Raw genomic sequence first — 27,144 nt, 5'->3', positions numbered from 1 at the left:
CAATTATGCAAAGAAACAGAAAAGGGAAGGTAGCCACTAAAAGAATAAAAAATTATGTTAAAATCTCTAACCCAATAAAGGGAATGTTGAATCACATGAGTAAAAATAAGAAAAAGGGAAAAGCAGATATAGTTACAAAATAATTAAGAAACAAAACATTAAGAGGAATAAAATAGGTCAATCACTGTATTAAATGTGCTAGGATAGAAGTTCCCTTTTAAAAATCAAAGAGTGGGGGCCGGCCCGGTGGTACAAGCAGTTAAATACGCACACTCCTCTGCAGCGGCCCAGGGTTCACTGGTTCACATCCCGGGCGCTCACCGACGCACTGCTTGGAAGCCATGCTGTGGCGGCGTCCCATATAAAGTGGAGGAAGATGGGCATGGATGTTAGCCCAGGGCCAGTCTTCCTCAGCAAAAAAAAATAATAATAATAATAAAAAAATAAAAATAAAAGACTGTCAGATTGATATAAAAAGCAAAGCTCATTTATATGTGATTTTCAGGAGCATACTTTAACTAAAGAAGAGACTTCCTCTTCTGGTAATGGCAGATAGGTAATTCAGAGCAGCTTTCCTACTGACAACAACTGAAAAGTCAGGGCAAAATATAAAAATTATCTTTCTAAACACATCAAAGAGCTAACAAGATGATGAGGTAATACCAGGTCAACATCCAGAAGAAGACAGAAATCCAGGTTATAGGCTCAACATCTGGAGTTGCTTCTGCCTAGGTTACGTTGTTTTTTTCAAAAGAGGCAACAAGGCTGCTGAAAAGCTAAGAATCTGACCCATTTGTGAAGCTAGGAGAATAAAATAGAGTCCAGGACCTACAAAAGAAGGCACCCATAAAAACTACTCTGCCCTTTGGGTTGGCACCATGCAGAGCTGTACCCTGGGGGACAGAATGAACCAGAAGTATCCACTCTCCACATGGACTGAAGCTCAGGTGTAAGTCATTTGTATGTCCCAGAAAATGTTAAATCCTAAAACTGGACTAAATTGATCCCAGTACTAATTTCCTTCAAGGGCCTGGAAGAAACAGAATTTCACTATAGAGAAATGTTCTAAAATTGATTGTGTTAATGGTTGTACAACTCTGTAAATATACTTAAAAGCATTGAATGGTATGGGTAGGTGAATTATATCTCAATAAAGCTCTTACATAAAAAGAAAATTCCACTCTAGAGGAAGGTAGTATTTTATCCTAGACCTCAAATTTTTTTTTTATAAGTAATTTTTCAAAAAATAATTTCTACTAAAACATGATCAGGTACATGAAGAAACACAACACCATGAACAAAAGAGCACAAATAGCAGGTAACAGAAAGAGATCTGCTGGTACTCCCAAGAGAGAAGTTACTCGGCACAGGCTATAAAACAATATGCTGGTGTGCACATGGAGATAAAACCAAAGTAAAGTTTCATTGAGGAACTAAAAACTGTGACATTGCAGATTAAAAAGAAAGAAAACAAAAAATTGAAATATTGACGTTCTGCTTCTGGTAATGGCAGATCAAGACGGCCAGATCTGACTTTTACCAGATCAAGACTTCTGCAAATAATACTCTAAACTCTGGAAAAAGTTTAAAAACAGTTACCTAAAAGGACTGGAGGGTAACCAAAAACAAGCAGAAACTGGAGTGGCATCTACAAATGGCAGAAGGGAACCACACTGAGTTTCCTATTTTTTATAACTTTTGCCTGAGGGCAGACCACAGTCAGCATGAGTCAGGGATGCTAAAACTTGGTGGGACCCTACAGTCTGTACTTTGATTTCATCCAAGATGGAGCAACAGAGACCAGATTTATCCTCCCAGCTGGAACAACAAAAACAGACAAAATATATAATGGATTTCAAGACATTGACCTTCAGGAAATGAAGGACAGTGAGCTCTGAGAAATGGGAAATAAAGTAAACCCTAGCTTATTACCTTGAGAGACTTGCCAGTCTACAGCATAGAAAGGGGAACCCAGGCAGAACCTGTTGCACTCCCTGAATTGAGAAGACAGAGCTGAGAGCCTAGCTAGCTGAAGACAGCTCAAGTTCACAGGACTCAGTCACTGAGAGGAGTGAGCTGCATAAAGCGAGAACTCCAGAGATCTGCAGAGGGTCCTCAAGTACTCATCAGAGAGCTGTTGAGCTCACGCAGGTAAAGAAACTGCCCATGGCCAAGGACAAAACCATCCAGGATGATTAGAGGGACCAGGAATAATGCCTTTTTCTACCAGCCAAGCTGAAATACCTCATGATTTATGCAGAGTTTGACAGGTATTCACAAGGGTCTTGCCTCAGTAATGGGGAAAAGTTAGCCTTAGGTTGAATGCTGCCCTGGTCCTGCCTGACAAATACTAAGCACAAGACCTAAAAGTATCTGTTTCCAAGTAACTTAACTGTGTCACAAAACAGAGCTCAACAGTATTTATAGAAATATAAAAATACTCAGCACTCAACAATGCAAAATTAACAATTTCTGGCATCCATTCAAAGATTACCAGGCATGCAAAAAAGTGAGAAAATGAGACTATAATGAGAAAAATTAATTGAAATTAGTCCAGAATTGACACAGTTTAGAATTAGCAGATATAGACATTAAAACAGTTATTATATAACTATATTCCATATGTCCAAAATATTAGTACAGGCATGGAAGACACAAAACAAAAAAGGACCCAAATTTAACTTTCAAAGATGAAAACTAGTTTCTGAGATGAAAAATACACTAGATAGGACTAACAGTGGCTTAGACATTGCTGAAGAAAAGAAAACTTGAAGAGAACTAGAGAACTTGAAGACATAACAATAGAAACTATCCAAAATGACACAGAAAGAAAAAAAAATTTTTTAATGAAATGCACATCAGGGAACTGAGGGACAACAAATGATGTAATAAATGTGTTATTGGAGTCCCTGAAAAGAGGGGGAGGGACCAGAAAATATTTGAAGAAATACTGGCTCAAAATTTTGCCAATTTGATGGAAACTATAAACTCACATTTCCAAGAAGCTTAACAAGCCAGAAAAAAGAAACATGAAGAAAAGATACCAAGACACATCATAATCAAATGGCTCAAATCAAGGATAAAGAGAAAAATCTTAAAAGCAGTCAATGGGAACAGACAGTTACATACAAAGGAACGAAAATAAGGATAACGGCATATTTCTCATTGGAAAATTCAAAAGCATTAAAAAACTCAAAGAAAAAAATTGTCAACCTAGAATTTTATATCCAGTGAAAATATGTTTCAAAAACAAAGGCCTTTTTGAAAAGCACTTTGACAACATCCATTCTACTGCAGAGAATCTATCCATATGATGAAAGCACCAGAACATAAGGACGTGTACAGAAATGATTGTTGTAGCATTCACAGCAGAATAATGATAGGTGAATGCCTGTCAGTAGAGGGGTGGCAGAATAAATGAGGGTATATCCACTCCCACAGACTATCAGGCAGCTATTAAAAAGAATGAATTAGAGTTACACCAAATGTCTTAGAAGGCTTTCCACATGGTGTTATTGCATAGACAGCAAGATTCAGATAATATGTGTGATATTTCATGTTTATACAATAAATAATCTTGAAGACAAAATTTAAATGTATACCTATATGTCTGTCTAGGACCATATGAGATCAAGAAGAATATGAAAGAATAACCTCCAGGGGAGGGGAAAGCCATGTTAAAAAAAAAAAGAAAAACATTTTTAATTAGAAATATAAATATTTATACATTTATATAAAATTTATGTATATATATGGATATATATAAATAAATCAGAAATATTATTTTTATATACTTTGTTTTATCCAGTCTCTCCAGGATTTGTAAACTCTCCACTCCAGTCACTAATACTAATTTTTATTGCATAATAGCTGTAATGAAAGAAGCAGGAGAGAAGGTTTCTGATGCTTGCATTTCTAAGAATTTATCTTTTTCGGTTACTTTATGATATTTGGTTTCTTAGTAGGTATTTCTAACTGAGGTAGGCTTAGCATTAATTATAATTAATAATAACATTATAATTAGATATTGTAAATATACATTTTAGACAGAGGAAAAGGGATTCTAATCAAAAGATCATAATACAAATGAGGGGAAAGCAGTTATCTGAGAAAAAGAAAAAAGTTATGTCAACCTCATGCCGTTCAGGTTACTCTGCCTTTATGTAGTCCGACTCCCAAGAAGTTCAGTTTGTTTTCCTCATGACACCTTCCCCCAGATTCTGTGACATTGTCTGTTGGTGATCGGGGAGCCCAGACAGCAGGCCTAGACCACGGATAACATCCATTTAGAGTACAGAATTCATTTGGCCCACATTTGAAAATCATAGTTAAGAATATGTCTGAGATAAAGCTTTTTCCCCTGTTTTTCATCCCAGCTAATCTGGATGAATAAGTACATGTTTGAGTTGAGTATGTTTGAACATTACCGTTAACTTCTGGGTTTGCAGACAATGAGAACCAGCCAGAGAAGCCTCACTTTGATTCTCGCAGTGTGATATTTGAGCTGGATCCTTGCAATGGAAATGGGAAGGTTTGCCTTGTCTACAAAACAGGGAAACCAGGTAAGAATCATTGACAGGAGTGGTCCTATAGTTTGGATATGGCCTTGGCTGACCTTGCTCTCCAGCCATCACACAAAAGGCACACTCCTCCCTGGCCTCCTGAGACACCATCAGGTCTCTTGTAGGTGCCAAGACCCAGAAAGCGCCTTTGGTCCTCTGAGCATCCCCATCTAGGCCAAATACTAGAGTCTTTTTAAGCTATCATTATTTGGAGTTACTACAAAATAATGAGATTAGAATAATAAGTGAATAAAAACTAAAATAAATAGTCATTCTGTTTATAGACTCCTCAGCAGTCTCGTGCATTGGAAAAGTAACCAGGAAAAACATTGTCTTCCTTCCATACTTCTATATGTAGGCCAATTAACAGCAATAAACACTTGACTTACCAGACCTTGATCTAGATCCCAGATGGAAAATCAAGCGAAAAAGGCTCTGGCCCCTTGAGCAGCACCCACCACCTGGTCCCTTAACAGCAGTTCAGGCCCTTGCCTAGGGACTGTGGAACTGCAGAGCTGGACAAGGCCCAGCTCCTTTCAAGTAGCTCTCTGCCTGGTAGGGGTGAGAAGATACACCAAGATTTAGCTCTGGGGAAGGGAGAGATCATCTTTGTGAAGGAGCCTTTGAGCTACATCTTGGGTTATGAGTAGAAATTAAATATGGGAGGCAGTTGGTAGATTAAAAGGGACATCCAAGCAAAGATGCCATGGGAAAGTTCAACTGATTTGGGGGGAGTGACAAATTCCAATTCACTGGTCCACATAGTTCATCTTGTGGGTGAGGAGGAAATGGAGCCAGAAGACCAGTTATTCCCCTTCATGCAGAGTTTTGAAGGAGTTTGGACATAACCTGGAAGACAGTGGGGAGTCAAGGTTGTTTAGCAGAAGAATGACAGGATTGAAATGGAAATATATGTGACCACAGCAGTTTGGGAAGAGGAAGAGACTGGAAGATGGCGGTCACTTAGGGAGATGTACAGCCATTAGACAGGAGATGACCTAGGAGAGGCCTACAGTACTAAGAAGGGAAGGCCAGAAGCAAGGCAGGAGCTAGTACGACAGTGCCTGCTTCAGCTCCAGCAGGACATCACACAACAGCACCATTAGGACTCCAGGAGAGGGAGCTGGTCTGGGCTCCTCCACCGTGGTTTCTCACAGCACTTCTGATTCCTGACAGAGACATCTTCACAAAACCAGAGCCATTTAGACTCTCTCCATCGGGCAAGCTGAGACCACAGTATGTCCCACTGGGAGTAGGGGGAGTGCTGATTCTGCACAGCAAAGAAGAGTTGCTTAGATGGCCTGAATGCACAGATGGCCAAAGCCCAGCAGGTAGATCAATCGGCTGATTGATCAGGAGTTTGTAAAAGAATACCAAAGAAACAAGTAACAGTGGCCACTGGAGAATGGGACTGGGAGTTGAAAGGGAAAAAAAGGAACTTATATTTTACATCCTCTCTACTGTTGGAATTTTTTTTTGCCGCGAGTATATATCGACTTTAAAATGTCAATAAAAGGAAAAAAGTGTTAAGCCATCCCTTCATTTATTTCCCTTGCCTGCTATTTCAGCATTAGCACAGGACACTGAGATCTGGTTCCTGGACAGAGCGCTATACTGGCATTTTCTGACAGATACCTTTACTGCCTATTACCGTCTGCTCATCACCCACCTGGGCCTGCCCCAGTGGCAGTATGCCTTCACCAGCTATGGCATTAGCCCACAGGCCAAGGTAAGCAAAAAACACCTATCATCTCAAACTGTGGAATGTATCAGAATCTTCTGAGGAAATGCTTGAATTGCAGATTTCCAGCTTCCCCATCTGATTCAGGAGATCTGGGGTGCAGCCCAGGAAGGTGCATTTTCAATAAGCAAGGCAGGTGATTCCATCGTAGGTGGTCAACCTAACTTTATACTGATCTAGTTAGCTGGTTCCCAAACTTGGCTGATACTCAGAATCACCTGGGAGTTGTATTTCTAATTCAATTTTATTGGAGGCTTAGTTCTGATTGTTGGTTTTGAATAGGCAGTACTTGCACACCAGAAGAGTGAAAGTCAGTCTCTTATTCCCTGTTCTCTGGCCTCCCACTGTACTTCCCACAGGCAGCCACTGTTTCAGTTTCTTGTGTGCCCTTCCCGAGGTACTCTATTGCACAGAAAGCATGCGTCCACGCGGTTTTTAGTTCCTTTTTCTTAATCACAAGTGCAGTATACTATTCACATTATTCTGCACCTTCTTTTCACTTAACACTCCATCTTGGAGCTCATTCCCTATCAGTACATATAGAGCTGTCCTTTTTAATGTTAGAGTATTCCGTTGTATGGATGCGTCCTGTTTATATTACAGATCTGGGCACCATTTCAAACATACAGATGTCAGGTAATACTGATACACACTGCTGGTTTGAGAACACCAGGTGTATCTGGAAGAACTTGTGACTAGGTGACAATAAATTAGGGACTCAGCTCCATGTATATATTCATCTAGTGGGCCTCACTTTCCTCAAATGTCACATAACAACAATATCCAGTCAACATTGTAGGGTGGTTATAATCAATGAAAGGTCAATAAATGTGATGCCCTTTGCCTTCAACTGCCCAGAAAGGGAAGAGGGCACCAACACAGGCAGATTCCCTGAGCAGAGGCCTGGACTGGCCTCTGTTGTGCACCTTCCCTATGGGAAGCACTCTGCCAAGTCTACCTCATGGGCGGTGGCTGGTTTGAGTGCAGAACAATTAGAAGGACACTGTCCCCTGATGATTTGGGACCTAGCATCCCATGCTCAGGGCTCACTAGATCAGAAAGAAGGAAGCTTACTCAGATTCTTAGTTCTCATGCTGCATTTATTTTAAAGGTTATGAGACTTCATAAAGCAATGTGTGTGTCATCACTTTTGCTTAAAGGAAGTGTTAATAAATTTTTGAGGCAGTTTTTCATAAAACCTCTTACTCTCTTCTCTGCCTCATCTCCCCAGCTCTCTACTCCTATATTCCCACTAAAGAGCATAAACAATGGCATTTCTCCTTTGAATTGTGACCTTCTCTCCCACTTCTGCCTTACAGCAATGGTTCAGCATGTATAAACCCATCACCTACAACACAGACCTGCTCACGGAAGAGACCGACTCCTTTGTGAACAAGCTGGATCCCAGCAAAGTGTTCAAGAGCAAGAACAAGACCTTAATCCCCAAAAAGAAAGGGTCTGTTCAGCCTGCAGGTGGCCAGAAAGGGCCCTCAGGTCCTCTCTCTGCCTCTAAATCCTCCCCTGGCTCTGGAAACCCTGTCCGGAAATGACCACCCCTTACTCCAATTCCCTGCCAGCCCCACAGCGATGATTTCCATGCACAGATGCCCCAGGGGTGCCCAAGCTTCAGATTCTGTGTGTGGAACCATAGGCCTCTTCCCATCTGAGTGACCAAAATCCTAGGCCTTTTACTCCCGTTGGCATTAGCCAGGAGTTGGAAGGGCATACTCAGGTCTCCCAAGAGTCCTTCCCTCATACCCCTCACGGCAGGTTGTACCACCCCCTGCCTCCAGAAGCTGTGGAGAACTTCAGATCTTGTGTAAGTGGCTCAAGAGATCTGTTAAGAGCTTTCCTCACTTTCCACCCCCAACCCCCTACCCCTCAGCAGTGTTTAGAGAAGTCCCCCAAAGAAACCACTGGTTTTGACCCATGAGGTATTAGAACTGTGCTGTTCAACTGTAGCCACTAGCCGCATGTGGCTATTTAAATTTAAACTATATTAAAAATTCACTTCCTCAGTTGTATTAGCCACATTGCAAGTATTCATGTGGTTAGTGGATTCTTTATTGGACAGCAGAGACATAATGGAATATTTCCATCATCACGGAAAGTTCTTTTGGGCAGCACTGAATTAGAATATTTTCACACTGCTCTTCCTCAGATCAGTTAATTTTTGTTAGAGAATGTTGATACCTTAATTTGATGGGTCATAATATTCCATGAAAACTTTTGAAGATACATTTGTATGTTCTTTATATCCTTCACCTCAAGCAATTCTTGGTCTGCCATTTCTTTTTCAGTTTCCTGTAAAGCTTCTCATCTTCATCAGTTTCCTATAAAGTTTCTTGTTTCCTGTTTTGTGATGTGATGTTTACACATTTGCCAAAATTGTGTTCCTCAGCTTTTTTTTTTTAAGGTGATTCTACTGTATTTTAACCATTTAAAAACAAACTGCCAAGCATTGCTTTACAGGACTCTTCATAAAGAGTTTTGATGAAACCAGCCACTGTTGACAAGAGCTTTTCCACCTCCTCTGCCTACTCTTCAAGAATTCATGGAGTGGCAGAAAGGGATAGAGAGGGACCAAGATGTCAAGGATAATAGCTGAAGTTTAGTCTTCCAGAAGTGTTTTCTGCCAGAACTGATGAAATCAAAGGGAGAACCAGCAGCACCAGATAAGAGATTCCAGCATTTGGCTGTTTTCCACAAGACAAGTCAAGGTTAGAAGGGCATTGAGAAGTCATGTCATCTTGCACTGTGGCAGATGCTCTTCCTCTAGTACTTGTGGAGCCCCCTGGTCCAGTTCTAGATTTCACAAGTGCAGTAGCAGAGGAGTCATGAGAGCAATGGTGCCTTTCAAATCAGTGGGAGTCCTCAAAGGGCTGTAGAAGGAAGGGGGTTCTGATAAGGAAAGGCCTCGGACCTGCCTCAGGAGGAGCAGAACAGTGAAGAGCAGGGCTAGCTGCCTGATATAGAGGACTCACTGCAAAATGAAGATGTGGGGCCTCTTGTCCAAAAATCAGGAAAACAACCATTAAAGGTACTAAAATGTTTTTCCTTTCTTCCATGGTCTCTTTCACAACTTACGGTGGTTTTATTTGCTACTTAATGCTGTTCTAAGTAAAGAAAAATTAAATTTTAAATAATTAGCATTAATTTTATCATTCATATTTATATTGTGCAATTCCAGTTTTAAATGCAACACTAAGAACATTTAACTCATGTGCAGAATCACCAAAATTACAATTTGTATTTCATAGCTTATGTATATTGTATGCATATGTATTTTGTTCTTACCAGAACAGTGGAAACACTGCACAAAACTAGCTCAACTGTTATTTCATTTGTTGATATGTAGACATTTTATCAACACTCTCTCTTTCAACTTACGGTGTCATTCGTGCTTCTTAGAATGCCATTACCTTCTTTTTGCATCCCAATCAAGTCTGGTTCAAAAGGAAAGCATGGCCTCTTGGGGCTCTCAGTGCCCTCATTTACTCAGTTGTTGACACAACATGCTTACCTTGTACTTACTTTGAATCTCCCGAACTCTCACGCATCATGGGTTCACTGGAATTCTCTGCTCACAGGCATCACGAAGGCTATAAGTGAATGGAGTAGTAAGGAACAGTGGACACCCATATTGCACGTATCTCCTCTGCTCATGTGTGTGCTCCTTTGTCTCATCAGACTTCACGTACGAAACACAATTCAAAGATAAAATAAAGAATTTTTAAGACGGTGACAAGAGAGCATTAAACCAAGTGTGAAGCCCTTCTCAGTGTGGGGCCCTTTGTGACTGTACAGGTCACACGTCCATGAAGCTGACCCCAGTGAAGGAGGAAGGAGAGCACTTCTGGTGGAAGACTTTGGACAATCTGTAGGTTGAGTGGGTTATGTGGGGGAAAAACTCCCCCATGAGATTTATGTTTTGAAACTAAAGCAATTAAAATAGCAAAGGGCCCCTCTGTAAATCAACTGCCCAAGAAAAAGACACTGTGCTGGAATCACAAAAAGAATAAATGGCAGAATGCCTTATGATGCATTGATGTAGTGAAGATTGTGCCGTGAAGGGCCACATCATCATGCGGCTTGAGTCCTAAAGCAGGAAGTACCCTGAGCCAAGGATAGGAATGACAAGGGGCAGCTTGCACATGATAATGTACAGAATCTATCCCTTAAAGCTGTGCTCTCCAAACTTGAACATGCGTCAATGTCACTGTAGTTGCGTGTAGAAAGTAAGATACCCAGATCCCACTCCAGACCTACTAAATCAAAATTGCAAGGAAAGATTCCAGGCATCAGGACTTTTAATCAACTGCAATGGTGACAATAATGCTCACCAAGTCTGACACTTTCTACTTAATGGGTCTGAGTGATTTTGTTTTCATTGCATGGAGAATTCAAAAATCTGTTTTTAGTTCAGTAAAGCATGTGCAATGGTGAAAGAAGGATCAAGGGACCATTTTAGTTTCTGCATGAATATTTGTATTTTTTAAACTATTTATTGTGGAGAATTTTAAACATTTACAAAGATAGAAAAGTATAATGAATCCCCATGTATCTCTCACCCAGTTTCAACAATTCTCAACCCATGACCAATCATGTTTTATCTATATACCTGTTCTTTACCCCTCCAATTTTAATTTTTTAAATAATTCTATTTTATCTAGTGGTTAAGTTATACTTATTTTCATTTTATTTTAGCGGTTGCTCTACAGATTATAAAATATATTCTTAACTAACTTTTTTCTGTTCAGTACAGTAGCTACTCATACACATAGGGTCCCTGATAGCCATATTTGTGTAGTGTAACTCTGGCCCTTGATTACAGGTGACTGGACACTGGGTGGGTATCAATGCAAATTGGCTTCACTTTTATCCTTCGGATCTTGTGATGAATTTCCCTCTTTGGCTTAAGCCAACCCAGACTGGATTCTGTTCTCCCTGGCAACTACTCTTGTTAACACACAGCCCCATTATGAAGTTATTGTGAAGATTAAATGAGCTAATACCTGAGTGAGAGCTCAAAAGTTAGTTAGTCCCTTCTTTTTCCCTCTTCCTTTGTGATGTGACTCCAGCTTTTCTTTTCTTTCCAGTCATTAACTTTATACATGAGCCACTCACTTTCTTTCCAAAGCACCAGTGTGGTTACCCTCCTCTGCCTTTACACCTACATTTTCCTACCTGCCAGTGCTGGCCAGCTGTCCCCCTCCTCCGCCCAAGGTCCAGTTCCAGTCCACCTCCACCTCAGCTCTCTGTGAAGCCCTAAGTCCACAGGAGAGCCCTCTTTGGGGAGGAGTGCTTCACGCCAGCACCACTCAACTAACTTCGGTCGTCTGGCCTCCTTTCCTCTGTGCCTTCAGTGGTTGTTGAGAGGGGGACTTTGTGTTACTCTGGAAAGCCATGCTGCTCAGTGTGGAACCCCACGAAACATTAGTAGTTAAACTTAATACTTAGTTTTGTGCTAAATCAAGAGCTGCCTCATACTTAAGTCCAGGATAGACCAATAGGAACAGACAACCAAGCAAAGCAGTGAGAAAAAAAGTTATGAAAATGCTGTTAAATGTTTAGGCAAACTGTGAAAAGGCAGCCACTATTTTACAGGCAGGACACCTTAGTTCAGCTCTCAGAGCAGCTCTGTCAGAAGACCCTAACATAATGAAACATGTTGCCGATATTCCAATCTTTTGGCATCCCAACAATATCTCCCAGACTGCCTCATGCCGCTCACTGGCTGTGACTCAGAAATCTTTTCTCAATGTCCCTGGACTTGTGTTTGTTTCAGAAATAGGATCTTTTTGTGATTACACATCCTTATGTTTCCCACAGCACCTAGCACCCAGGCCTTGCTCGATACCCACCCTTAGTAAATGTAGCACGCAGAATAAATGCAACCATCTAACTGGATGTTTTCAATATCCAATTTGTCTGTCTCACGTGGATGAAATCTGTTGGGAGCAGGTCTCCCGGATGATAAGGGTGAAATGCAGTAGTGAGGACCGTCCAGAGGGTGGCATGGTAAAAACAAACAACATACATAGGAAATGAAGTGGTCCTTTGTAAAGCTTTATCGTAAGGTAGATTTGACCATTGTTGGAGATCTGTGCTCAGCCGTGGCGTATATCACAGGTCATGCACACAGGCCTGGTGTGGACTCTGCAGAGGAGAGAGCAAATCTTCCAGGCGGGACATGCCGGGAGAAAAGAGTGCGTATTTGATAGCACTGAACAGCAATCACAGAATTCTCCTTTGAGGACAAGAATTCCCAAGGCTAAGAACACAATATAGGAGGTGGACATAGTTTCTTAGACGCTGTTTTAAGTTCTTGATGGCGTAAACGGCCGTCCAAAGCAATTTTATACACAAATTTCACATAAAAACCTCCTTTATGTAAAATTAATAAACAGCAACAAAGTACATAAAAAGGTCTATTCTCTCAGACCTGTGCTATCCAATAGAGTAGCGACTAACCACAGGTAGCCATTTAAACTTAAAATCAAATAAAGTTAAAAATTCTGCTCCTCAGTGTCTCTAGTCACATTTCAAGTGTTCAGTAATCAATCACTTACGTCTAGAGGCTACCAGATTGAATAATGCATATATAGAACATTTCCATCATCACGGAATGTTCTATTGGGCAGCCCTGTCTTCGACCACATATGGCTTGTTTTTACATTACAATTCCCAGAATAATTCTGCTGCATAGCCCTTTTATACCATGTTATACTCAACAAAGAACAGGGACATTTACCTAATTTAGCACACTTTTTTCTAAGACATAGGATGCTACGTCCTTTCCTAGGACTGCATCCTTTCCTACTTTATATATTTTTGCAATTCCTGGCTCACAGAGAAAGCCAGGGAGGAATCAGCATGCCTTGGAAAAAGGGCCGTCGTCATGGCTGCAGAGTGGGCTGCGCAGGTCTGGGCTTTGCCCCACGTGGTGGTGAAAGGCCCTAAGGCAGCTCAGCCTACAGGCCCCTGCGCTGTCGTCTCCAACATGCAAAGCTGTGAGAAATGAAGGAGGTTTTCTGCATCTTAAAGCAGCTCATCTCCTCTGCCCTCCCAGGGAGCCGGTGGGCCTGGCCTCCTGAGCTCAGAAATAACTGCTCAAGAAATGACATTTTTCAAAGTACCTGTTATTCCTTTGGAGATCAGTTACCTGTTTTTTCTTACTCAGCATAAAGACTGGCAAAGAACACCTTGGAGACCAACCAAAGCAGGGACACAGACAGCCCTCAGAACAGTCAAGTCCAACATACGGGAGACCCCATCCCTCAAGCAAAAGCTGCGAAGTGAGGGACAAACTGTTAAGGACAAGCTTAAACTTCTGGAGTAAACCTCAAGATTAAGCCTCTTACCTTTATTGAGGCTCCAGGTCACAACTTTACACTTTTAAACTTTGTAAATGAGGTGCTCCCTTGGGATAGAGGTGGAGGTATACATTGCACTGGAGGGTCTGCATTTAAATGCTTGGGGGTTCCTGAGGCACATCTGCTCCCAGGGGTGGCTCTAGACCATGGCCACGCAGGTTCTGGAACAGAGCGTTGCGTTTCTAGAATGTAGGCTTATTGAGCAACTTAATAAGAAAAACTATTTTCCTTTAAAAATTTGATTCTAAAACAGACTGCTGTGGCCTTAATTACTTTCTTCACAAATCGTGTTTTAGGCCATTTAAAAAAAAAGGAAAATCACCTTTGATATTATAATACCAATTAAAGCCAGGCACAAGACAAATTCAAAAATTTGTCTTACAACATCTTTTCAAAAACAAGAGCTTATAAAGTTTAATTTAACCCAACAGTAAACTTCTATATACATATGTTGATTTAGGAAGTTTTGTAAATTTCTACAGTCTTACTATTTCAGGACAGTTTTTCTTCCAAAGAGAGAAAAGTTATTTTTTCATAGCACCTGCTGAGAGGGACTACTGGGTGAGACCCTGTTTTGTCCCATTGAGGCTGCATTTCTGAGGAGGGGTTGAGCTGGGAATGGACTCCTCTATTCCCTTGTCACCTCCAACCTTATGCCTAATCCTCTGAGCCAAGAACGGCTCTGACATTGATTGAATTGCTCTAATTCTGTAGCCAGTTCTACCACCAGCTCCTGTGTGCTGAGTTCCAGTAAAAATGACCGTCTCAATCAGCATGTCATCGAGGACACGTTTTTTTCAGGGCCTGGATAAAGCAGCAACAGAAGCTTCCCAGGCAGCCAGCTCTTCTGTAAGGCTGCCACATTTTTCATTATTTGAAAGTTGGGGTATACAAAAACGTAATTATCCCAGTTGGTACACGTTGCAAGTGTTTTTTGGGAAGAGTGACTGCTTTCGTTTCCTAGCCCACTGCCCTGCCCAGAAGTATCTGGCTGTCCTTCAGGGACCCCACTCCCAGAGAACAGAGCAGGTTTAAAAGCATTTCTAGGCAGATGCTATTAAGAGGTAGGGGCTCTCTCTGAAGGAAAATAAGCTTTCTGGTTTATTTTCTGAAAGAGCAAAAGGCAAGGCCTCTTAGCTGGGCCAGCTGAATAGTCCAAGTCCTGCAGTGTCCTATCACAGTCCAGGAAATCCCACTGCCCACAACAGAGAAACAAGGCACCCTACTTACCTTGTGGTTGACTTAACCCCATATCTGTAACGTGGTGCGCAGGTCCTCTGTGGTTTTATATTTGACCAAGACCCATTTCTTCCTGTTTCCACCTAAATCAGATAACTTACAGATTATATTAGAATGAATAGAAGAAAATATGTTAAATAGAAACTGGCTGACTAGCCCCTCTAATGGGAGATGAGGAGGAGAGTATGTGAGTCTCTGCAGACATGGGGATCGACACATGCAAACCTCTTCCTGCCTCACCACCCACAAGCAAGGAACCTGCAGCATTGAGCCCTGGAGGTGCCATGGGTCCAGCACACACTGATCCTACAGCATATGAACTGCGGTGTCACAATCATTCCTCACTGATGGTCAGAATGTGCTAATTTTTCATTGTCAGGTGTTGCTTCTAATTATTTAGCCTATTTAATTTTCCTATACATGTAATACTCTACTTCTAAATTATAAAACATTCTGAAAACAAATCATTGTTGCTAATCTAGTAGTTAGGAACAGTTTCCACTATGTCAACAGCTGAAATGGTATTTGAACTACAAATTCCCCAAATCATAAATTTGGACATAAGTTTTCAATAAGAGAATATAAATAAATGACTTGGCCCTCCTTCAGTTGAGTATCAACAATCTGAATGAACTGTCACCATATCCTTTCACTAATCAGAGTGAGAATCATTCCATCATAAAGTCACAAAAGATGCTTTTGAGCTTCTGAACCTTTCCTACTTGTGCTGGGTGTAGATGGATGGACAGATGGGTGAGTGGGTGGATGAGTGGCTAGGCAGGTGGATGGATGGATGAGTAGGTGGCTAGATTGATGGGTGGATATATGGATTACACTTATTAATAGTTGATGTGAAATGTGGCATGATTATCAACCCTTATCAAAAAGGAGTTCAGATGCTGCTGCCACCACGTACACAACCAGGCCTCCAGGATTTTAGCTGGGCTACAGTGGCACTGACTGGCTCCCTACCCACCAAGCCCACTCCTGGTTCAGTCTGTGCCACATGCTAGGCCCAGAAGCATAGCTGACTATTGATATCCAACTAACAGGCTGTCTTAAGGATTCTAAAAGAACAAAAAATACCCAGGAATTAGTGAGACAAGCCAGGATATATCACTTCCTATCTCCTGTCCTTGGGTAAAGTTATTCAGCATCTCTTATCTTCACTTACTTACTTCATATGTAAAATGAAAATGCAGACTGGCTATAAGGATTATATAAAATAATACATAACAAGTGCCCACACAGAGATGCCTTCAGTAAATATGTTAACTATTCTAAAAATCGTTCAGAAAGTCCATTTGCCTCCCTATGAATTGCCTAGCAAACAGAACTGATTTTTCTACCAAATAGACTGCCTTTTTTGACAAAATTGATGGGGCATTTTAATATCATGTACCTTTCGCCTCAGTTGCAAAGACATTTCATCACTTATCCTAGGCAATTGGGTGTTTTTATTTTTACTTATCTCACTGATAAAATGTATAAATAGCTGCAGAGTGGTTGATGAAACTAAATTTTAATTTTAGTTGACCACCTCTCATGGCCCCAGGTAAGCTCCCTAAGGAGAGGGATCATGACTCTCCTTTTGCACTGAACCCGCAGCCCCTCTCACAGGGTCACCTCCATAACAGGCCCTCAGTGCATATTTGTGATAGGTGGTTGTATTAATTTCCTAGGGCTGCCATAACAAATTGCCACAAACGTGGTGGCTTAAAACAGCAGCAACTTATTCTCTTATACTTCTGGAGGCCAGAAGTTCAACATCAGTTTCACTGGGCCAAGATTAAGGTGTCAGTGAGGCCATGCTATCTCCAGAGGCTCTAGGGGAGAATTTGTTCCTTGCATCTTCCCAGTTTCTGGTGGCTGCTGGCATTCCTTGGTATGTGGCCACATCACTCCAATCTCTGCCTCTCTCACATGAGGACACTTATGACTGGGTTTAGGGCACACCTAGATAATCCAGGATTATCTCCCCATGTCTAGACCTTAATTTATTCACATCTGCAAAGACGCTTCCTTATAAAGTAACATTTATAGGTTCCAGCAATTAGGACCTGATATCATTGGGTGGCCATCATTCAGCCTTCTACAATAGTATTTGGTGATACACCATCTCAGGGTCATGAGCACAGAAATGGTGGATTTAGGAGCTGTGGATGATGAGGCGACCACCCACAGGTTAGGAGCCTGGAAACCAGCTCTCCCGACCCCCGGTGCCTGCTCTTCCTCCCTACTTGGAAGAAAACAAAGCTGGGTCTTCAGCCCCTGTGAGACCCTGTGCACCCTCCCCTTCATCCCAAAAATCCCTCAGTAAGTTATTTTTAAAATAGAAAAAACCTTAAGACTCCAAGGAAACCAAAACCCAGGCATCCTTAACAGAAAAGTATTTGCCTTTCTTTACTGTGCTGGCAGTTTTGTTAATTTCAACCCAAATTAAGAAATAGGTACAAGAATGTCCTAGGTGATGACCAGCAAAATTAGTAATAGCATCTCACAAGTATAAGGTACCATTCACTTTGATGCTTCTCAAAGGTTTTTTAGAGAAATTTAACCTCCTGAATCAAAAAATGCTAATAGAGGCAGCCAGAGTGAGTGGCAACTAGGAGAGAGGAAAAATTTTTCAGTTTCACTAAAAACTACTAAACCAAGTTCCTAATAAAAAGAGATCCTCGGGCTGGCCCCCTGGGGTAGTGGTTAAGTTCGGCGTGCTCCACTTTGGTGGCCCAGGGTCACAGGTTCGGATCCGGAATGCAAACCCACACCACTTGTCAGCCACGCTGTGGCAGCTACCCACATATAAAGTAGAGGAAGACTGGCACAGATGTTAGCTCAGGGCTAATCTTACTCAGCAGAAAAAAGAAAAAAACAGACCCTCTTTCTAAGCAAGAAATTAGAAAGCTGCTTGCAGCTTCTGAAAATTTTTAATCCCTAAAATAAAATTAACATTAGATTTATTCAGTCACTTCCTTCCAAGTGTGACCTTTTATTCTAAAACAATAACTCTGGGCAGAACACCAAGGGCCCCTGGAAGGGCATCAAAGTATTTCTTCACTAAACTGTGTAACAAAAACGTGTCTCCCTTTGGTTTGCACATCCCAGTCCCCAGCAATACAGATATTCCATCTCTGTATTCAGTGCTGAGGCAACAGGCAAATGCTCTTGCAAACCACCAAACCTTATGTGGAATACTACACATTATTTAGAACCATAAGGAAAAGAACATTAATACCGTATGTATCCTTTACAATAAAGTGATTAAATAAACTCAATTGTCTGTAATATACAAACCTAACTCTTGCGGGCCCCAGGCTCTCCTGGGGTGCTCACATTCACCATGTATTATTGGACAAACGCCTGCTTGAAACACCTCCCTGTCTCTCAGTGAGTGGGCATGCGGAGAAGCGGGACACAGTCACAGAGGCCTATGGAGTGCGAGTATTATCTTTGGCTCTTCAGACAACACGACTGCATCTTGTCTATAAATCACATACACTCAGATTCAGGAATGCAGTCGCATTCCTGCAGAGGTTTTGAAAGTGAGGCAAGGATGGAATTAGTGACCTAATGATTTTTCAACCCCCCTGCTGCAGTGGTTTACCTTCCGCTGTTTTCAGAGGCAGAGGTTCTTCATGGGAGCCACGCAACCCTAGGCTGAGGGGCTTCTGTGGATGGCACAGCCACCATCTGGGCACCACCCCCCTCAGCATGGTTCTGTGGTTGCTGAGAGCCCCTCACGGCGCCTTCGCCTATGAACACCTTAGCTTCTGGTGACCTGTGCTTGAGTGCCAAGGACTACACTTGTCATTCTGAGGTTCTCTGTAGACAAAGCTTTCCGTTTCCATTTTGTTTTGGTGACTTAGTAAAATTTTTGAGAAAATTAACTTTTACATAACAGGCAAGAAAGTGAGTTGCAGAACAGTTCAGATTTTTAAAATGCTAGTCTGATTTTTGCTTCAACATCACAATGGAGCAACACCAAGCACATGAGTCAGTGACATATATGAGGTCATCGCTAACATGTCCTGCAATAAAGACTGATGCCTAATTAACTCGGAGCTACAAAGAGCACATTGTCAGTGCTTCTCACTCGATTAACAAAAAAACCGAACGAAACACAAAAGGGCCTAGAGGCCGTTCCCAGCCAGGGTCCTTGCGATGAACCCGAGAAGAGGTTCTGCTGATTCGGAAGGAAACGAGCCTGTAGAGCTGTTTGAGGTCCTAAACCCGGGAGAATACCAGTTTCCAGTTATGGCATTAAACTCTATTTATTTAGTATTTGAAACATGGTGTACACTTATGAATTTGTATAAACATTTAGTACATCTAAAATCCACAACTGGTAAACAATCTGTGCTTTCTTTTGTGTACAATTTTGGAGTTTACATCGGGATATTTCGGTGTTGTGGAGAGACCCAGTCTGTGAATCTAAACAAATTGCCTCATATGACCATAGTAACTGTGACAGAAGTGATTTGCTCCTTAAATGGCTGTTCCTTGCACAGAAAAGGTGTCACGCTTTGGAACTACTAAATCAGGTGTCAAGGGAACAAGAGAAACACAGCTGACACGATGAAGAAAGTACGTGAAGGAGACTCCGAGAGATCCGTGTCAATGCACAGTAGGCAACACAAGCCACGCAGTGACACCTAGAAATGGGCCTCCCTTCAGAACCTTTGATGTTAAGGTAGAGTCTCCTTGCCCCCCACTGGAGGGGTTCTGTCCATCAGGAGCTTGCACTGCTCGGGCATACATCTTAGGGCACCCACAGGTGTCACAGTTGCAGCTCCGAGGTCCCGACCAGGCCCAGGGCTCTGGCTTCTTCTGGAGTCAGGCCGCTCTTCAGGGTCCTTCGCACTGCAGCGGCGCGGGCAGATCACAGTCAACGGGAGGAGAAGAGAAGGAGGTATTAGCAGCCAGGCATTGGGCAGTCAGTACACTAGCCCTCCCGTTCCCCCAAGGATCCCCAGCGGAGTTACAGGGCTCACAGATGCTCTGCCCCATCCTGCTCCTGCTGAAGTGCCTGAGTGTCTTTCAGTCAGGGCAGGAAAAATCTTGGGGCTGCAAGAGGCTGACTGGAAGATGACACAGGTGCTGACTTGGAGACTCAAGCAGTGAGGGGACTTGGTAAGAGGGGAGAAGGGAGGAGAGACCCACCCTTACAAAGTTTCTGAGAAATAGGTACAAACTGCAAAAGTGTAGATGGCATGTTGAGAGCTCAGCCTCAGACCAGCATAAGGAGTGGATCAGAGCTGGAAGAGTAATTACAGAGCATAGGAAAATGTGAGTTCCAGGGATGCAAATTAGGTAAGATAACCCCACAAATCTGTAGGAGGAGCAATGATGCTGGGGACGTACCAAAGAACCCGTGGCCCCGTAGAGCAAGATGGTACCAGAACCTAGGGTAGGGGGCAGCAGTCAGGATGAGTCTCTCCATGAGCATTGTGGGTCTTAGTCTCAACTCATCAAAGGGCCTCTAGAGAGAATAACCAGTAAATCCTTGCGGACTGGATGCCAAGGAGTAAATTGCCAAACTTCTGTGTGGATTTGGTGGATGTTCTCTGAGAAACATACAGGGCTCAAGAAAGACCAATGACCTCCTTCACTGGGGTTTACAGCTGGCAGTTGGAAGAACACTCATATTTAACTGACTTAGAATTGGCATGTGTTGAGCTTGGCATTATGTCTTTTCCCATTATATAGTATTGATCAATTTTTATGTCAAAATAAAAGCTGGATAAGGGTGAACGAGGAGGCAGCTGCCCCTCCCAAGACAGGTCCTTTTATTTGAAAGATTGCCTAATTATATTTCCTTTAATATATAAATTGTATTTGGCCTACTCTGTATGTAAGGTCAAACAGAGTTTGAGGTATTTGTTCTATTTTCAGAAGAGATGTGTTACAGATCTACCTTCCACCCTAAATCCTAAATCAACCAGAGTCCCTGAGATGATCAGGGCAGGCCCTTGATCAAAATGTGGAAAAAGTAAAGTTCACCCTTAGTGTCTTCCCATCTTCCCTTGCCAGATTCTATTCCCTGCATCCTATCTGTGACAAGAGGACCTGTATCCTCTGAGGCCTCCCCAGAGGCCAGGGCCCCACTTCATGTGTCTGCAGGCAACATCCCATATTCCATGCCTCCGCATCATCCCCTGGGCAAAAGCCCACTTAGCCTGTGAACAAAGGATCTGAAAGACCCATGGCCATGGTAGAATGAACAGGAGCTAATATCTATTAATAGATGGTTTCTTCTCCCCCAGGAATCAGCACTTTGAACAGAGGCCAACATCTAACCTATCAATTGGTCAATCAACAGATAACTTTATGGAGAACTTACTGTGTGCTCAGTACTAACTCAAAGAATTGAAACAGTTATGGAAGACTCACAGACATCAAGTGTGGATTTTTGTAGAGACACAAAGATCTGTGGTGAGGGGCACCCTGAAATCATGCCACCACACATTACTTTATTTCCCAGCCTAGCTCTGGGCCCCAGAGCCACTCATCCACAGCTGCTCCTGTACTAGCTCACCCTCCCCCACCCCTGGCCCCTTGGGCTCCAGACCAAGTGTCTGACTCGTCCAGACAAAATGTTTGGCTCCAGAGCCTTGACTGGAGGCAGATTGCATTTAACTGAGAAATGGAATTCGTTCTATGGGGCAGCAATAAAAATACTAGTTTGTAATAACCTTTTATGTTCTTTAAACACTCCTTCAAGTGTTTGTTAAAGAAAGATAATTTTAATGGCAAAAAATAAGATAAAATATTTCTCATTCTTGACTAGGACTGCCAAGTCCTCTTATCCAAGATATAAAATTCTGCCTGAAAAAGTCCATACTGCACTAGCTGGGCATCTTAAATTTCATTAGCAGCAGTAGGTGGCATGGCCATGTGTCTATGAACCGCAATCTTGGTGCCTTTAGGTAGACATGATTGACAACAGACGACTCCACGAACTGGTGGGCATTTTACCCATGAGGGCATTTAAAGATACTTCTTTAACACTTCTCTTCACACGTTTGCTTTAGTCCTATAACTGTAGTGTTTGGTTCACATAAACACTTGAATAAGCACCCTGGCACCTTATAACATGTGCAATAATCTCCTAATAGATATGGACATTGAGCCAGCCTGTCTGGGACAGCCTCAGGTAGCAGAACAAAGCTTACTGGTGCTGCACCAGCCTTGCTGCCTGACTACACAGAGGCTGTACCCTCAGCCTCACGGCCTACTCGCAGTTTTAATGCACCAGACCCTTGGGACCGTCTCTCACCCCTCCTGCCTGGACTCGTGTGTTCTCTGCTGTGAGGAAAAGCCAGTACAGGCTAAGGTCCCTTTGCTCACCAGATGTGTCCCTGAAAAGTAGGTATTCATAGAAAAATCTGCCCCACCTATGGAATCCTATTTTCTGTGGGCCTTCATGACAATGCAGATAAATTCTCTCATAATAAATATAATAAGCCCATAATAAAAATATATTAACCACAAAAAAGACCTTACGAATTTGGACCCTTCCTTTGTTAAAGAGTCAAAGTTAATTCACGTTACCACTTGAAAGAAGGTGTGAAATGAAGGTCATCAGCTGAAATCAATTTTGTGCCCCGATTCAAGCCACGCATAGAAAGGGCCTCTTTAGGTGTCCGTTCGTCCATCTGTCTGCTCATCAGTTTACTCATTCCTTCAGCAAACATTACGTGAGCCTCTACCCTGAGCCAAGTGTTGCAATCAGGGAGGCAGGGGGCTGACAGGCACATGGTGTGAGGAGAAATGCACAGGGCAGCAGACCCTGCCCAGACAGAGAGCTGGCTCTCACTCAGCAAGTTTCCGGAAAGCAAAAGAGTGCTGAGGACATAAGAGAATGAGGGGACCAGCAAACAGGGCCTTGTAGGAACGGAATGTGTGCAACAGAAACAAGTCTTCCATCAACTAGGGGGTTTCTCAAGTGCAGGGAGAGGAGGACTGGCTTATGTCTGATAAGATAAGGTCTGGGCCCCTCTCCACCCTCCATTCCTGCTTCCCGCTTGAATGCTTGGCTGCAGCGTGGCAGCTCCCCTGCCTGTCACACGCGACTGCCTCCCTTCCCTGCAGCTGCTTAACAGAGAACAGACCGTGGAAACGTTTATCCCTGTCTGCCTGCAGCTCTTCCATAGACGGCATGGGGCACTTGGCTGGCACCAGCAGCCATTCTATGCCCCAGGCACTTGTGGCAGCTCTCACGATGCCGCTGTGACAGCAGTGGGGCACCTCTGCTGTCAACAAGCAGCACAGGGGCGTCTGGGGACTCAGGGGAAAGGACTAAATTCTTTTTCTCTTTTTTTTTTCCCCTAGAATTGAAAAAAAAATTTTAATTCTACAAACTGCTCTCAGGTGACTCTTTGTTGAGTTGAGTCTGAGAATAACAGTGATGGCAGCCACCATTTACTGAGACTTAACATGGATTATTTCATCTACTCTTTGTGGAAACCCTATGATAGGGGTGCTGTTATCCCCAGTATGTGAGCAAATGGCAGCATTGAAAGATCAAGTGGCTGGCCCGAGCACACAGAGTAAGTGGTAGAGAAGGATTTGAGCCGGGACATTTGAATTATAGCCCACCCTGGAAACAGCTGTGCCCTACGAAAGCTGGGAAGGATATCTTCGGACAATCTATCACATCGATGGGAAATGGACCAAGTTTTACTTCCATGTGACAGAAATCCATTTGTGCTTTTTCACCTCTGGATCATTGACAGATATTTATTTTTTGCATGTAATTTCAAACAATTTAGAAATAAGTTATTTTTTTGTAATCCCTAAGATTCTAAAGATTTTTCTACTTGGTATACTGACAGCAGTATGTCTAGGATTATGGGAACTAATACCAGAACTTCAAGATGTCTTAACTGTTTGTGTCTTGTGGTTGGGAGGTAATTGGCCTTGCTGCTATTCAACACTGTCCGTTTATGCACTCCTCGTTCCTTGAGGGACCTGTCTGCTGAGTGGAGAAAAATGGTGGGTCCAGTCATGCCCCTCTGGACTTAAATATAGGGAACTGTTTAAACGTGTATAGTTCTTAGTGATTTGATGTTAGACTTTCTGTGGGTTTGGGGTTTTTTTTTGGGGGGGGGTCAATGTCAATTAGTTCTTTTTCATATTTCCATCCTCCACCTTTTTTTCACATAAAATCCTGTCCATTAAAACCAGAGGTTTCCCAAATTGACAGGCATTCTACAAAATAACAGACCGGTACTTTTCAAGTGTCAGGGTCATGAAACGTCCTCCACAGATCAGAGGAGACTAAGGAGGCATGAGGACTCAGTGCAATGTGGGATCCTGGGTAGGATCATGGAACAGAAAAAGGACATTGGTGGAAAAACTGGTGAAATCTGAATCAAGACTATAATTCAGTTAATAGGATTATACCAATGTTAATTTCTTAGTTTTGGTAAATTGTCCTATAGTGTGCAAGTTGTTAACCTTAGGGGAAGCTGGGGGAAGGATCTAAGGCAACTCTCTGTGCTATTTTTGCAACTTTTTTGTAAGTCTAAAATTCTTTTAAAATTAAAAGTTAAAAAAATAAAACTTGGAACAACAACAAGCCAAGGTTCCTAAACCTGGTTGATTTAAACTTGACTTCTTAGACTCAGCCCAGACACACAGAACCAAGGTCTCTGGGAGAGGCCCCCACACTGCATTTTAACCTTCCCCAAGAGATGCAGATGGCCAGCCAGGTTTGGGGGCCCTGACTCAAATCACTGCCATCCAACTGGGACACAGGGAAAGGCAGGCCCTCAGGAAGGCGATGGCCTTTGTGGTGAGAGGATTGAAGTCTCCGAGTTCTGCGTAACTCATAATTAAGTTCACTCATGCTGAGATGGCTCTTAGATATACTTATGGTGTCAGATGCTTTCTATAGCCACTGATCTGGCCATGGTCTTGGTTCTGCAGAGCCCTACCACGCTTCCCTCCTACATCTGTGGCTACATTCCCACCCAGTGCTCCTCAATAATCTCTTTGGTACCTAGGTAGGCACTGACAGAAAGCAATCAGTTAAAATGCAAAAGCAGACTGCCTCATGTGAGTCATGTTATGGATGAAGGAAGAGGGAAGGTGGAGTTTGGCCTGGGAGGAAAGAAGTGAAACAAGTTCTCTCCACTCTTTTCTGGGAGAACAGACATAAACTTGGAGAAGGCTACAGATAAGAAGGAAGGGTGGCTCAGGATCCACAGACTCAGAGTTGTCAGCATTACTTCAAGTCCTAGGCAGGACAGAACTGCCTTCCCCCTTTCCAGATGAAGTCCAACTCATCAGTTCTCCATCTGGGATGTCACAACAATGCTAGACAAATACCATGCTGACAACCCAGCCTTCGGTGCACACGTGCAAGCCCATTAAACCAGCATCCTCGGGTAAAAAGAGAGGTGAAGATGGGTCTGGTCTACAAATTGTAGCAGGCCAAGTGAGGTGGACAGTGGTGGGTGGGGAGTGAGGTGGGTGATGGTGGCAGAGGGACGACTGGGTAGGTGTGGTTTCTGTACACAGGCTCTCTGTGACTTCAACACGGCAGCCTCTAAGCATCTGCAGGCAGCTTCATTCCCACCAGCTCCCTTGGGCAGCAGTGTGACAGAGCCTGGAAGGGAGGGAGGGTGGTGGGAACCTGTCCTACATGCCTCACTTAACCCCCACAACCACCCTGGGAGGCTGGCACTGCTGCCCTCATTGAAACTAAGAAGACTGAGGCTCAGTGAGGCTAAGTAATTTATGAGGGACCAGTCTCCTCCTCTGTCGTATGAAGGTGTAAATTCCCCAGCGTGGAAATCTATTCCATTTGAACTTGGCAGCAAAGGCAATGAAATACCATAACCTCCTGTGGGTAAGGTGTTTGGCACTTCCCAAAGCACCCTTATGGGAACCCTCTGCTTTGCCTTCAGAACAGCTCTCAGAGGCAGGAAGGACAGATTCTTGGATTCCTCTTTTTAATGATCCTCCCTCCCCTTGAACCTCCACTCTGGGCCAAATGGGTGCCTGGCACACAGACAGACATGGTGGAGGACACACAGGCCAGCCTCCTCTTTCAATGTGCTAGTTCCTAGTTTGAGAGGGTGATTTGTCTGAAAACGAAACAACGAGAGTCATTCAGTGCAGTGAAACACTTCCAAACTTCCTGCATGGCCTCTCTAACCATGAGGCTTCTACGTGAGCTTCTTGCCACATCAGAGTCCTGGCCTCTGGTCCAGCCCTGCTCTGGAGCACAGGGCTGCTCTCGCCCCCATAGGCTCAGGTGCAAGACCTGTATACCCTTGTTTTGGACCCACCTCCAGGGCCTGGATGATTTGGGGTCTGTTTGTAGTTCTGATAACATCTGCTCTTATTTGGGCCTCATTTCTCTCCCTGGTTCCCAGACTCTAATTGTGGTCCCCATCCCACTTCCTGCACCCCCTTCAAAGTCCCTTTCCTGTGTCCATCCACCCCTGCCTCCAAGACCCTCCCAATGCAGAGCAGAGGCTGCAAATGCCTTCCTCACTTCCCTGTCTTCCTTTTCAAGGGAAAAGGTCTTGAAACCCACCACAGGCTTAAAGTAGGCCCCAGTGAATCAGAGAGCCACTGTCAGCTCTATCCTGTTCTGGTCACTCTAAGCCTGTAGCCCGGAGGGGGCACTGATGGTGCCACTCCTCCCAAGAGGCATGAGCCCTCGAGCTGGCCTCAAAAATGCAGCGACTCTCCACCCAGGTTTAGGGCAGAGATTTTCAGTTCTGTCTTGGACTTGTTCTATTTATCCTCCTGTCCTGTGTCCTGGACACATGGGTCAGCACCCTCAGCCATCTTTAGAGGAGGGTTCAGTCCAGCTTTAATGAGCTCTAAGAATAATCAGGTGCTGAGTAAATAGTAATGATGCTGTTGTTGAGAAGATGCAAGTTTGATTGAGAAACTTTGGTCCTTTCCACTAACATCTTTTACTGTATCCCAAAAGCACTAGCTGTAAAGCCTCTGCCTATTGCCATTGTTAGCTTGCCCTCAAAAAGAATATAAAATTGGTTCACAGTAAGGAGGGAAGAATTATTTAAATAAAATGCAGGGAAATTTTTCTTAATGCGATTAGTGGGAAAATTCCTGGATATTATCAAATACCACTTTGGAAAAGTAGAGACAACTGAACTAAGTTGTGTACTGACCAGATCCAGAGCTGAATCTAATATTTTGTGAGGCATATCTCCTGTTTTCCCTAAAACAGATTCAATAATTT

General features: G+C 43.0%; 2 protein-coding genes across 7 annotated transcripts in view; one reads left to right on the top strand and one right to left on the bottom strand.

The window, feature by feature from the left end:
• The window catches only part of TPGS2 (tubulin polyglutamylase complex subunit 2), a 73,892-nt gene extending 64,204 nt beyond the window's left edge, over positions 1–9,688 (top strand). For 2 of the 4 annotated variants that reach the window (XM_058557022.1, XM_058557021.1), the window contains 3 exons: positions 4,449–4,562; positions 6,131–6,291; positions 7,623–9,688. In XM_058557022.1, the coding sequence (XP_058413005.1) occupies positions 4,449–4,562; positions 6,131–6,291; positions 7,623–7,853 (506 nt within the window). In that variant the 3' untranslated portion in view covers positions 7,854–9,688. The other 2 variants (XM_058557020.1, XM_058557023.1) reach the window with 2 other exon arrangements.
• An 8,769-nt stretch (positions 9,689–18,457) lies between these two features.
• The window catches only part of FHOD3 (formin homology 2 domain containing 3), a 457,851-nt gene continuing 449,164 nt past the window's right edge, over positions 18,458–27,144 (bottom strand). For all 3 annotated transcript variants that reach the window (XM_058557016.1, XM_058557014.1, XM_058557015.1), the window contains one exon: positions 18,458–19,778. In XM_058557016.1, the coding sequence (XP_058412999.1) occupies positions 19,696–19,778 (83 nt within the window). In that variant the 3' untranslated portion in view covers positions 18,458–19,695. The remainder of the gene's footprint in view (positions 19,779–27,144) is intronic.

The sequence above is a fragment of the Diceros bicornis genome, chromosome 16 (genome assembly GCF_020826845.1).
Source record: "Diceros bicornis minor isolate mBicDic1 chromosome 16, mDicBic1.mat.cur, whole genome shotgun sequence".
Classification (NCBI taxonomy): domain Eukaryota; kingdom Metazoa; phylum Chordata; class Mammalia; order Perissodactyla; family Rhinocerotidae; genus Diceros; species Diceros bicornis.
Note: the sequence above shows the minus strand (reverse complement) of the source record. Positions and strands in the feature narration are given on the sequence as shown.